This window comes from Nerophis lumbriciformis, linkage group LG11 (genome assembly GCF_033978685.3).
Source record: "Nerophis lumbriciformis linkage group LG11, RoL_Nlum_v2.1, whole genome shotgun sequence".
NCBI lineage: Eukaryota > Metazoa > Chordata > Actinopteri > Syngnathiformes > Syngnathidae > Nerophis > Nerophis lumbriciformis.
In genome coordinates this window covers 9,344,942-9,359,309 of record NC_084558.2, presented here as the reverse complement: position 1 = coordinate 9,359,309, position 14,368 = coordinate 9,344,942, and the positions used below count along the sequence as shown (strand labels likewise).

The 14,368-nt window shown below is 37.6% G+C and overlaps 1 protein-coding gene across 1 annotated transcript in view; it reads left to right on the top strand.

Annotated features, from left to right (window-relative positions):
• baiap2l1a (BAR/IMD domain containing adaptor protein 2 like 1a) overlaps window positions 1-14,368 on the top strand; it is a 55,745-nt gene that overhangs the window by 14,973 nt on the left and 26,404 nt on the right. The window contains exon 4 of the mRNA XM_061967447.1: window positions 12,816-12,877. Coding sequence (XP_061823431.1) covers window positions 12,816-12,877 — 62 coding nt within the window. The remainder of the gene's footprint in view (window positions 1-12,815; window positions 12,878-14,368) is intronic.

Sequence of the window (14,368 nt, the reverse complement as noted above, 5' to 3'; positions counted from 1 at the left end):
TCACACAAATTATCTCGCCGTTGTCTGTCTTTGCAGCACATTTGCCTTTTTCTCACAGCCATTTGTGCGTAACTGTGCCAGTTTCTCATGTACCTTCCAAACATGCTAAATATAGATACAAAAACCAAGGTCTGTGAATAATTTCAGGCTAAATTATTATATTTGCATATCGCCCTGCCAGTATTGTGGTTGTTCTGACAAGCAGCATTTATTCTGCATATACATGAAGGCAAACACGTTAAATGCAGGTGTTTTAGTACTTGCAAAGGGAAACCTTTAGTAGATCAGGCCTTGAGTGTGTAGTTGGCCAGCTGATAACACTTCTTTGATTTATTACTTTTGGCTGCATGGATAAAATTGCAAATGCTGAGTTGGCAAGTTAACTCAGGTACACTGTCACTATCTATAATACAGTGGTACTTCAAATTATGAGTGCCTCAACTTAAGAGTGTTTCGAGATAAGAGCTGTCTCTCTTCTAATTGTTATGTTTCCAGTTGCAAGCAAAAATGTGAGTTCCAAGAAACCCCACCATTAGTAATAATATCCGTCAAAACATCTGGTCTTATTGGCTAGCATTAGTTTATAGCTAGAGATCTATATAAACTGTTTTTCAACGATAAAAATTAATAACGTGAGTGTGAAGGACATTGGTGAGATGAAGTGGATGATATATATTGAATTATATAAACCATCACAGACATGACCGAAAATAAGGAAAAGCTGCTGATGGTGTATTTGATGAAGAAGCAGATGAAAGGGTACAATAAGGGTATCTATTCAAGATAATCGCTATACATTACTATTACATTACTTCATAAAACTACTGTAGTTGTTATAGTACATTCCACTGTCTTATTTTAAAACAATATTTATCATCCAAAAGTTTGTTTTTCCCTTTAAAAGTTACGTTTCATGTTAATATAGTGCTGTTTTGGTAGGGCCAAGCACCAATTAAATTGATTTCAATTCATTTAAACAGGCAGATGTGGATATGATATACAAGTGTTTTGAGTTGAGATGGCCGTCACGGAACATATTAAGTTTGTAAGTTGAGGTACTGCTGTACTGTATATTGAAAAAAACAAAGCTCAGTCATTTAAACTTATAATAATGCTCAGCTTTGAATAACATTGTGAGATCAGGTGTCAATTTAAACATAGCAGGTGCTGCTAATATTTTGTTTACTTAAATTAGCTGCATACAAAGGTCATAATATTAGAAATACCGCTCCAGAAAATGCAGTACATCAACACAAACTAAAATAAAATAATGTCGGAGTTATTCACAAAAAAATGTATACACATTAATTAAGAAATGTATACCTTGAATGAATAATGGATACATTACATATTAACTGCAATATCCTAAACATTTTCTTTAAATTACCTAACTTTCAGCTTTGCAAGGGAGAAGTATGAGTTTAATACACAATATGACCCTTGACTCCAGCTACCACCCACACCTTGAATAGGATAGCTTGCACTGACATGCACCCATAGTGCCTGCATGGCAGGAATAGATGGTTAATATTTGTATAACTACACCATGTTATTAGAAAATCACAATTTAAAAAAAATTCTAAATTTTTCACAAAACCTAAAAAGCAAAAATTGTGTAGTCTGTAATATTACCCTCCATTAGGGACAGTTGAGTTTTTATAAACCTAACAGAGGTTTTACCAGAATTAGTGTGATGACTGACCACCAATAGCAAGGCCAAGGAAATAATAGTGTACTTTCTCCAAGCGAGCTGTTTTATTTTCACTCTGTGATAGATGACAGAAAGATGAGAATCCTCCGGCAGTACATTTTGTTCAAACAGGTTATACATCACTCTTGTGAGAAACTGGCTGGAGCTCATCTTAAGCAAACGTCAGTCTCCGAGACTGCTCTATGATGTGTATGATGGGGAAAACCTTTGGATCCTGACTCATAGATGATGTGGTCACATTTGATAACACACTCAGACATAGCATGTGTGGACAAGCTCAGTGATGCATCTGATTGGAAGGTTCAGCACTAGTTGAGATAACACATGATATGTGCATACAGAGGCAGGGCTACCAAGGAGGAAATAAAAGAAATACGCAGCTGACATTGACTCATATCAGACAGATTTCTTATTGGCATGAGTTTATTTGTCAAGGGCCGTTTCCTCTTTCTGAATGATATCATCTGATAAGACCTTTTAAGGCGTTGGTTTTTCCGCCACACTTGTCAATAAAATATCATGTCTGGTATTTCATACATGAAACCGGTTTTCAATTCAAATTCCTGATTTTCACCACCCTAAACTGTATTTGTGAATTCATGTGTGTTTGTAGAGTTACACCCACCGGCCTTAATACTTCTAAGTGCAATGAGTGTAATGAGTTATGCCCTACAGCAGTGTTTTTCAACCAATGCTAGTGTGCCGTGAGATACAGTTTGGTGTGCCGTGGAAGATTATCTAATTTCAACCAATTTGGGTTAAAAATGTTTTTTGCAAACCAGTAATTATAGTTTTCAAATTATGTGTTGTTGTTGAGTGTCTGTGCTGTCTAGAGCTCGGCAGGGTAACCGTGTAATACTCTTCCATATCAGTAGGTGGCAGCCAGTAGCTAATTGCTTTATAGATGTCGGAAACAGCAGGAGGTGCAGGTAAAAAGGTGTCTAATGCTTAAACCAAAAATAAACAAAAGGTGAGTGCCCCTAAGAAAAGGCATTGAAGCTTAGGGAAGGCTATGCAGAACGAAACTAAAACTGAACTGGCTACAAAGTAAACAAAAACAGAATGCTGGACGACAGCAAAGACTTACTGTGGAGCAAAGACGGCGTCCACAATGTACATCCGAACATGATGTGACAATCAACAATATCCTCACAAAGAAGGATAAAAACAACTGAAATATTCTTGATTGCTAAAACCAAGTAAATTCGGGAAATATTGCTCAAAGGAAGACATGAAACTGCTACAGGAAAATACCAAAAAAAGAGAAAAAGCCACCAAAATAGGAGCGCAAGAAAAGAAATAAAACACTACACACAGGAAAACACAAAAAAACTCAAAATAAGTTACGGCGTGATGTGACAAGTCGTGACAGTACACCTACTTTGAGACAAGTGCTATATTGATGCATGCTTGGTTACGACTTTTTACTGTCAACTGAGTTTCGTTTTTTAATGATTTCTGCTGGTGGTGTGCCTCCAGATTTTTTCAACGCAAAAAATGCGCCTTGGCTCAAAAAAGTTTGAAAAACACTGCCCTACAGTACAAGAGTATTACAGTAAAATAACTAATAAACAAGATAACAATGGTGACTTTTGACTGATACTGTTGGAGGTATTCATTCAACATTATATTCAACATTCGACTGTACTTATTTATTCCGTCATTATATAATTGTTGAGGTTTGTCTGTTTGTTAGTTAGCAATTCAAAATGTTGTGGGCGAATATGACTGAAACCTTTAGGTAATGTCCAAAATTGGATACGGAAGAAGCAATTACATTTTGGGGCTGATCCAAATCATTCCTACTATCTTATCTTGCGTTCAAATTACAAGCCTCAACTTCGGTGTGTGAATGCCAGCAACTCCGCAGAGAAATTAGATAGTGGATAACTAACAAGAGGGTTCACTACATTTCTTTCATTCAGCTATGGATAGCTCAAAAAGTAATGGACACATTTTGATTAAACTATCAGGAAATGTCAGAAATGGGATAAGGAATAAGCGATTACATTTGGAGGGTGGGCCGGAATACCGTCTGGTTTTAGGACATTTTTACTATTAAGAGGTAACGCCTCATGAAGGTCTGTGCTCTCCATAATTATTTTCTAGTTTATTTAATTGTTCATGTATTCATTTACTTTAAAGGGTTCATATTATGTTTTCTATACATTTAAAACACTTCCTTGTGGTCTACGTAACATGCAGTAATGGTTCTTTAGTCAAATTGTTGCATAGATTATGTTTTACAGGCTTACAGTCTTCAAACCGTTTTCCGACCGTCTCTTTAGGATGCACCGCTTTGTGGGCGGCCTTATTTACGCACCTCCACTTCGACTGCGTCTTCTCCCTGTCAGCCGTGTTGTAGTTTTTATCGCTTCCATATCGAGTCTACCAACAGATATAAGTTCAAACTATACGCTACTTTGTATTAGAAATGGCAAAAGCGGAGGATGCATGTGCGTGTACGAGCCAGTCTGCCCCACAACAAGAGGACAGAAAAAAAAGAAGGAACTTATTGCTTCTTATTACTTATACAATGGCGGACTCGCTTAAGAATCGTTGCGTATAACTTTACCATATATGGAGATATCCGCTGACGGTGTGGCGCGGTTGGAAGAGTGGTCGTGCCAGCAACCTGAGGGTTCCTGGTTCGAGCTCCAGCCTCTACCAACCTAGTCACGTCCGTTGTGTCCTAGAGCCAGACACTTCACCCTTGCTCCTCATGGGTCGTGGTTAGGGCCTTGCACGGCAGCTCCTGCCATCAGTGTGTGAATGTGTGTGAATGGGTGAATGTGGAAATAGTGTCAAAGCGCTTTGAGTACCTTGAAGGTAGAAAAGCGCTATAGAAGTATAACCCATTTACCATTTACATCACATGTTGAAAAAATGTCACAGTTTGTGCAAACTCCGAATGGTTCGTTTGGAGTAAGTATGAAAGACGACTGGAATGTTTTATAAATATCTGCGCCATGACTCCATGTTTTGGTTTCAAATTCTCGAGACTTATGTAGATCATAAATACACAAAAACAAGTACCAATATGTAAGAAAAGTTGGTTTTGCATAATAGGTCCCCTTTAAATTATATCTATAATCTATTTTAAATGTCCTAGCATCCAGATAACATTTTGAACAAAAAAATATATAAAAAAGAATCGGCATGCCATCTTCCATAGACACCAAAGCATGTTTCCTCATGGTCTGTCTGCATTACGTCATACGCATCATTCCGCATCTTAAAGAAAACATCAGTAGAAGAGGACGCAAAATCCTTGTGGAATATTATCGGCTTACCATCTATTTTTCATTTTTAACGCCTGGTCTGTTCTTATTTCTCAGTTTGTTTGGCAGGTTCTGACTCAGTCTTTCTCTCCTCGAAGATGATTTTTGGGATCGCCTTAGGCCAAAACCTTTCATTTTCAAAGTTAGAATCATTAAAATGATTGCTGCAAATTACATTCGTCTCACTTTGTCCGTCCCATTTTGTACGAGTCAATTTGATTGGGGACGTCCATAATTTCCTCATATTCCTATTATTTGGAAATGTATGCAGGGTGATCCCGTCTTTAGTTGTATTGCTAACACCTGATTTTATCAGCTGTCGTCCCTAAAGCAGTGGCCAATAAATGTCAACTATGAGTACATGAGTACAGCAGGGATATTCAACTAAATTGTTTTGGCCGACTTCTCTCTTAGTCTTATTATTATTATTAATATTATTATTAGTTTTAATACTATTATTATTATTAATCTTATTGTTATTAGTCTTATTTTGTATATTCCGCAGAACCTGCATCCTCCACAGTAGACTTTTGATTAGAGTCTATTCAGGGACGGCGTGGCGCGGTGGAAGAATGGCCCGAGGGTCCCTGGTTCAATCCCCACCTAGTACCAACCTCGTCATGTCCGTTGTGCCCTGAGCAAGACACTTCACCCTTGCTCCTGATGGGTGCTGGTTAGCGCCTTGCATGGCAGCTCCCTCCATCAGTGTGTGAACGTGTGTGTGAATGGGTAAATGTGGAAGTAGTGTCAAAGCGCTTTGAGTACCTTGAAGGTAGAAAAGCGCTATACAAGTACAACCCATTATCATTATCATTATCATTGTCAGAGTGGGCGGCACTGTGGAACAGGGGTTAGTGCGTGTGCCTCACAATACGAAGGTCCTGGGTTCAATACTGGGCTCGGGATCTTTCTGTGTGGAGTTTGCATGTTCTCCCCATGCCTGCGTGGGTTTCCTCCGGGTATTCCAGCTTCCTCCCACCTCCAAAGACATGCACCCGGGGATAGGTTGATTGGCAACACCAAATTGGCCCTAGTGTGTGAATGTGAGTGTGAATGTTGTCTGTCTATCTGTGTTGGCCCTGCGATGAGCTGGCGACTTGTTCAGGGTGTACCCCGCCTTCCGCCCAAAGCAGCTGAGATAGGCTCCAGCACCCCCGCAACAAGCGGTAGAAAATGGATGGACGGATTTTGTCAGAGTTATAGGAGCGTTGTTTTTAGGGACCTTCTCCAAAAAAGCTTTTTAAGAATCTGCTGCAAAAATTTGAGTCTTTCACAAGTTTTTTGAGCTGAACTCGTGGGCCACGAGTTGAATAGCTAAAATGATGAAAAAGAGAGGACTTAGAATGGAACCTTAAGGAACACTATACAACTATAAAAGTTGAACAATTGACAACTGCATCTGAAGTAAACAAGTTACAACAGCACCTCAGTTATATAAATCACATTATGAAAATGAACTACCAAAAAGGAGGACTTAAAGATTTGATTTTGATTTTGATTAAGGATCCCCATTAGATGGTTGCCTCAACAACCTACTAGTCTTCCTGGGGTCCACAATTCAATACAATTACAAGTAAAAGCATATAATGATAACTACACAATACAGAAAATAAAATAAAATAAAAGCATCAGTAAGAAAACAAGCAAACAATTTACAGTCACAGAATAATAATTACCATATAAATATAACTACACAATATAAAACCAAACAAATCATCAACGAGCAAACTAATTTAAAGACTCAGATAAAATATTACTTTCTTTTTAAAAACCTGTTTATTTTCAATGCCGGTGAGAATTAGAGGCAGGTTATTCCAGAGCGATAAAGATCTATAAATAAAAGATTTCCACAAAGCATTCTTCCTGGGACGAGGGAGTACAAAGAGGTACCTTGAGGAAAGCCTCAGTTATAGGTTGACAAAAATCAATGCAAGGATCTGCCAATGTGTTTACAGTGGTCCGAGTTCCTCTACACTAAATTACAGAAGAAATTACCAATGCTATAGATAATAAAAAATGTGCGGCAGCAGTTTTTATGGATCTAACTAAAGCATTTGACACAATTAATCACAATATTTTAATCAAAAAACTAGAACGATATGGCATCAGAGGGTTAGTCTTAAACTGGATAAGAAGTTATCTAATGAACAGGAAACAATACGTGAAGGTAGGCGAACACACCTCTACAACGCTAAATATATCCTGTGGTGTACCTCAGGGATCAATACTAGGACCTAAATTATTCAATCTATATATAAATGACATTTGTAAAGTTACAAAAGATTTAAAGTTAGTATTATTTGCGGATGATACAACAGCGTTTTGTTCAGGAGAGAACACACAGAAGATACTACAAATAATAACAGAAGAAATTAACAAATTAAAAAGATGGTTTGACAAAAACAGACTATCGTTGAATCTCAGTAAAACTAAAATAATGCTATTTGGTAACAGTAGAAGAGAAAGTCAAACACAAATACAAATAGACGGAATAGAGATTGAAAGAGTAAATGAAACCAAATTTCTAGGTATAATGATTGATGATAAATTGAACTGGAAATCTCACGTAAAAAATATACAACATAAAGTAGCAAGAAACACGTCAATAATGAATAAAGCAAAACATGTTCTAGACAAAAAATCACTTCATATTCTCTACTGCTCACTAGTGTTACCATATCTGAGTTATTGTGCAGAAATATGGGGAAATAATTACAAAAGTACACTTCATTCATTAACGGTGTTACAAAAAAGATCAGTTAGAATAATACATAATGTTGGATATAGAGAACACACGAATCCTTTATTTATTGAATCAAAGATTCTGAAATTCTACGACATAGTGAATTTGCAAACAGCTAAAATTATACACAAAGCAAACTATAACCTGCTACCCAAGAATATACAACAATTCTTCTCAAAAAGAGGAGAAATATAATCTTAGGGAGAAATGTAATTTAAAACATTTGTATGCACGTACAACACTTAAGACCTTCAGTATATCAGTATGTGGAATTCAATTATGGAATGGATTAAGCAAAGCAATCAAACAATGTACTAATATGATCCACTTCAAGAAACTCTTCAAACTTAAAGTGTTTACAAAGTATAAAGAAGAAGAACCATGATAAACATTCTGAATTTATTTAACTCATCCATTCTTTCATTCTTTCACTCACAAAATAATCTTACTTATCTCAACATATGAAATGTAACTTACTTCACCAATTATTATTTATTTACTTATTTTATTGTGATTACTTATGGAGTATATTGTGAATAAATTGAGAACAGGAAGTGAACAAAGGTTTTAGCAACTGTTATGTAAAAGAAAAGGGGTAGGATTAAATAAGCTCTGCTTCTTCCTACTCCTTTTCGAACATGTTGAAAAGAGAAACTGGAGATTGTGATGTATCATGTTGTATACTTGCATGTTCGAAATAAACTCAAACTCAAACTCAAACTCAAACACAACAGGAGCACGCTGGTATTTTTAGGAATTTGCTGCAAAAATGCTTGTCTCTCAAGTTATGAACCGAACTCGCGGGTCGGTATGGTGTCAATCTGTCTGTGGAACAACTTAGGGGACGAGTTAAAAACCTGTTCTAACATGATTCAATTTAAAATACTGTTTAAAAAAGAAGTACTGAAGAAGTATGAGGAGGAAAGAGAGTGATACCCTCAGCCCAGAGCGATGAGAGAGAGGTGTATGGTCAGAGAGTGTTTGGGCCTGTGTGTGTGTGTGTGTGTAACTGTGAGTGTATGTGTGTGTGTGTGTGTTTTGTCTCGTCTTGTCTTGTCTCATAGTAACAGTGGTACTATTGTATTGTTAGTGTACAGGAGCTTTTCTTGTTTTTGTTTGTGTAGTATTGTTCTTGTATTATATTGTTTATGTTAAATGCGGAATGAGTGAGAGGGGTTGGGATATTATAAGCATCTGCTTCATCCAACCCCTTTTCAAGCCTTGCATAAATGTCTCTGCCAAAATGTAAAAAGAAAATGTGTGTTGTTGTACTGTGCAGGTTTGAAATAAATAATTCAATCAATCAATCCCGGGCCGGATTTTTTCCTCCGGGCCGCCAGCTGAGTACTAATGATACAGTGCATCTGGAAAGTATTAACAGCGCTGAACTTGTTCTTGATTTTGTTATCTTTCAGCCTTATTCCAAAATTTTATAATTTCATTTTTGTCCTCAAAATTCTACAGACACAGTAATGACAAAGTGAAAATATTTTAGATTTTTTTATTTTGCAAATAGTACACAGGACAAGAATTATGATGAACATCTTGAACATCTTTTTTTCCTTTTTTTCCTTTAAAAAAAAAAAAATTTGAGACAAAGATTATTTATGTATTTAATATTTGTTTGCTTACTATGGTATGTTATTTAGTTATTGTTTATTTGTTCACTGTTCTGTTCCAGAGAACAAGGAAATTGGATAAAATTGCTATTGTATGAAAAGAGGTAGGATTAAATAAGCTCTGCTTCTTCCTACTCCTTTTCGGACGTGCTGTAATGAAACAACTGGAATTGTGTGATGCATTACATTGTATATGCATGTTCAAAATAAACTGAAACTAAACTGAACTGAACTGAAATGTATTTAAAAAACACAAAATGGTCCCTGGTGTGTGAATTTGAGTGTGAATGTTGTCTGTCTATCGGTGTGAGCCTTGCGATGAGGTGGCAACTTGTTCAGGGTGTACCCCGCCTACCTCGGTAGAGGTGCTGCAAAGAGAAATGGACGAAACTGCCCAAAGATAGGTGTGCCAAGCTTGGGGCATCGTATTCAAAAATACTTGACGCTGTAATTGCTGCCAAAGGTGCATCAACAAAGTACTAAGCAAAAGATGTCAATACATATATACAGTACATGTGATTTTTTTTTTTTTTTTTTCGATTGAACAAATTTGCTAAATTGAAAAAAAAACTATTCACATTGTCATTATGGGGTATTGTCTATAGAATTTCAAGGACAAAAAATTATGTATTCCATTTTGGAATAAGGCTGTTACATAACAAAATATAGAAAAAGGGAAGTGCTGTGTATACTTTCCGGATGCACTGTATACAGTATCTCAACTGTATACAGGACAAGCTGAGTGATTGCTGCATGAGTAAGCGTGCATTCTTTTACATCCTAATAAATCCTATTGATTTATTAGGGGTTGTGCACCAACCTTGTGAGCATACTTGCATTACCTTAGTAAGATTAGATTATTTTGGTGCAAAACACCCTTCAAAAAGAACACTTTGCAAACATCAGGAGAAGTGATGAATGGACCCTGAGTGACAGAATGATATCATAATATCTTGCTCTCGTTCTACCTCCACTAGCAGTGTTTCACACCCTAATAACATCAAAAGTGAAGCCTGCAGGTGCACACAGACACCACTCTGGCCTCTTTGTACCTTTTCGCCCACTCTTTCTCCACCGCCATCTCGACCTCTGCTGCAGTGGTGCGTTGTTGGGCCTGTACAAACAGCTGCTGAAAGCACAAAGGCAGCATTTACCAGTACTTTCTGGTGACCTTCAGAGGGCAATGTTGTTGTAGCTGGACGTTGCCTTTTGGATGGCAGAAGTAGCATCAGGTCAACACGTTTGTTTACTAAGCGTGGGTGTTGCAGGTGTGCAGGGGGGTGGTGTTTGGTCATATGTACCATATTGTGAATGCCTTCATTCATTTTGGGTGTTTTTAAAAACATATAAATTTTTTTGTGTATGCCATTACTGTATCTTCTTACATAAGCTGTTTAACACTAATTCAAGTATAATAGTCAGGTTCCTTGACTCCCTGTTGTTGTTGTTTTGAGGAAATGACTTTCCTCTGGCTCCTAATTGGATATACTAGCCTTTAAAGTACAATGTTTAGGTACCACATGCTGATTTGGAGTGTGCTTGATAGATTACTAAAGTGTTTTTAGAACTTTTTATACCCTCGGGTCGGAAAATGTGTTTTTATAGCCTTGGAAATTTTGTAGGCTTTCTTGGAGAGCAGCCATGTAACAATACAGTTATATGGCTGTTATATACACATAACTATACAGTATGTCCACATATGATGCCTCATGCTGTACTAAGGTTTACACCAGAGCACCGTCCTATAGTAAACCTTGAGTCTAGATTTCGCCCCATTGTGATGGCGGTAGCACTATAAACTGCTTAGCTACAATTGTCCAGCTCTGTTTACAGTGTTGACTCACAGCCATTGTCTCTTGCCATATGCTGCTCTATCAGTGCCACAGCTTGGCTGTGAATGTAGAGGCTTCTGTATCTGCATGCACCCTCATACCAGAAACATTCACAGAGATTTCTCTGACAGAGATTGACAGCTGTTCAAATACTAAATAAAGATAAATCATTGTTGTGTACTCGAAATGTGTGTGCAGTTCTGGAAAAGAAAATGTTAAATCATCAAATTTAGAATACAGTGTCAAAGGTGCTGTTTGTAACTTCCTCACAGTAACATTTTTCAAAGCAAAAAAATGTAACAAGAACACCACCGGCTAGCTTATGTTACCATTAGTGGTTTAAAAGAACACATTTCTTTGACAATTGTCTATATTTTTCACAATTACAAAGTTAAAAAAATTAACCGAATAAAGTGATTAGTGTTTAGGGCTCACTCACTCAGTCTCGTCAACACATATATGCAGGGAACGCATGCTCATATACAAAAGCAGTCCAAGAGAAGCAGCGGAAAAGTTGCAGTCATGTTGTTGTTTTGATATCCATCCATCCATCTATTTTCTACCGCTTGTCCCGTTCAGGGTCACGGGGGTGCTGGAGTCTATCTCAGCTGCATTCGGGCAGAAGGCAGGGTATACCCTGGACAAGTCGCCACCTCATCATAGGGCCAACACAGATAGACAGACAACATTCACACTCAAATTCACGCACTAGGGCCAATTTAGTGTTGCAAATCAACGTATCCCCAGGTGCATGTCTTTGGAGGTGGGAGGGAGGGAACCCACGCAGTCACGGGGAGAACATGCAAACTCCACACAGAAAGCTCTCGAGCGCAGGATCGAACCCAGGAGCTTCGTATTGTGAGGCAGACGCACTAACCCCTCCTCCACCGTGCTGTTGTTATGATAGAACAGTGGTTCTTAACCTTGTTGGAGGTACCGAACCCCACCAGTTTCATATGCGCATTCACCGAATCCTTCTTTAGTGAAAAATAAAATGTTTTTTTTTTCAAATTCAAGACAAAGTTATGTTTTTTTACTGGTGCACAAAATTAACCGTGCATGAGAATCACCTTGTTCAAAGAACAAAACCAACACAGTGCATGAACTCACAACAAATTACACACCTGCAAATCAGATGGAAATTAGAGAGAAGATTGTTTGCGGGTATCCATAATATGCCGATAGGGAGAAGTTTTTATTCTCACGATGAGTTGGGTGTGTTTTGACCTCTGTTGTAGAGGCTCCGCCGAACCCCCGAGGCCGACTCACTGAACCCCTAGGGTTCGATCGAACCCAGGATAAGAACCACTGTGATAGAAAATACATTCAATGACAGGTAACGCTAGCTATTCAAATTGCTATTATTAGCTAACAACACCTAAAGTTAATGCGTGTACATACGTACAAGAATCCGTAAGAGGGCGGGATCCATCCATCCATTTTCTACCGCTTGTCCTGTTCGGGGTCGCGGGGGGTGCTGGAGCCTATCTCAGCTGCATTCGGGATATACTGTGTAAAATACACTGGAAAGTTTGCGCTCTCTTGGCGTCTGCAAATGTTGCAAACAGCCTCTTTAAGTTCTATATTTGAAAAAAGCACAATAATTAACAGACACTTGTCACTTTCTAGGGATGGTTCTAATGGAGATTGCAGATGTTCACAAGAAGGTCCTTTTTGAGATGGAACAAAATGTAAGTAGTCTTAAAAGTATAGTTGTATTTGTATTTTTATGTGACCTAAGCAAAGAACTGTATTTGGTTACAGAAGTGGTGACCTTTGCTCATGAGACAGTAAGATAAGATCAACTTTATTCAGCCCACATTCATGGAGAACTAAATTTGGTAGAACTAAATTGAAAAAAATAGTAATAACATATTAAAGTTAAGTTAAAGTGCCAATGATTGTCACACACACACTAGGTGTGGCGAAATTATTCTCTGCATTTGACCCATTACCCTTGATTTGTAACAGTTGCCAGTGTGTCGGTTTCAGGAAACGCACGTTACCATTTCCAAATGCCGCGATTGTAAGACTGCTAACATAAAACTGATACACTGTAAATTGCACCAACAAGCGTCACAAATCATGCCCTCACCTGCATGCCAACTTGGTGAAAGCCAGGTCCTAATGTCCACCACAATATAATTATAATATCAATAACAATAACAATATAACTGTATACTATAATTTAGTATTTTTTAAATGAGTTGTAAATAAATAAACAGATAAATCTGAAATCTGAAAAAAAATTCTGGTGTTTATTCAGAGTTTTTTATTGCTGTTTGTTTGTTTGTTTGTTTTAATGGTTATGAATACAATAGTGTACATGTTTAATCATAATTTACTCATAAATAAAATTAAAAAAAACTTCTACATTGTATAAATATTTCACAGTAAAAAATTGGATCACCATGAAAAAATAATACGACACTAACAAACTTCTGTAAACGTTATATAAATTTCATGACCCCACAGGACAGCTGTTAATTATTTTCATCAGAGAGTGTGTGCACATACACAAAATCAGTCCAAGTGAAGCAACTAACAATTTGCAGTTACAATATGTTGTTGTTATAATAGAATATGCATTCAATGATAGATGACAATAGTAGCTAAAGTTCAAGTTAAAGTTCCAATGATTGTCACACACACACTAGGTGTGGTGAAATGTGTCCTCTGCATTTGACCCATCCCCATGATCACCCCCTGGGAGGTGAGGGGAACAGTGAGCAGCAGCGTGTGCCGCGCTCAGGAATCATTTGGTGATTTAACCCCCAATTCCAACCCTTGATGCTGAGTGCCAAACTTAGCTAAACCACTGTCATTAGCTGACAACAGACTTAACTAATGCGTGCGTGTCGCATAGGACGTAGTCTATGTCCTTACGCACTAAAAGTCGGAAGAGGGTGGGATATAATGCTTACAATACAATGAAAAGTTAGCGCTTCTAGGCAGCCGCATGAAGGTTGCAAACAGCCCCTTTAAGTAAAGTAACTATATTGTTCAGAATTAATTTATGCACGTACCTTCAATCCTGTAGTTTCTGGTTGTAAGTGTGGGTTTATTTTAACTGCCATCTATGTTTTAGGGACATGGCTGCTACAGCTACTACTACTACTATACCACTTCAGATTGTTTTCTCCAGCTTGGTCGTAAACCAAGAGATGGGAAATATAATAACT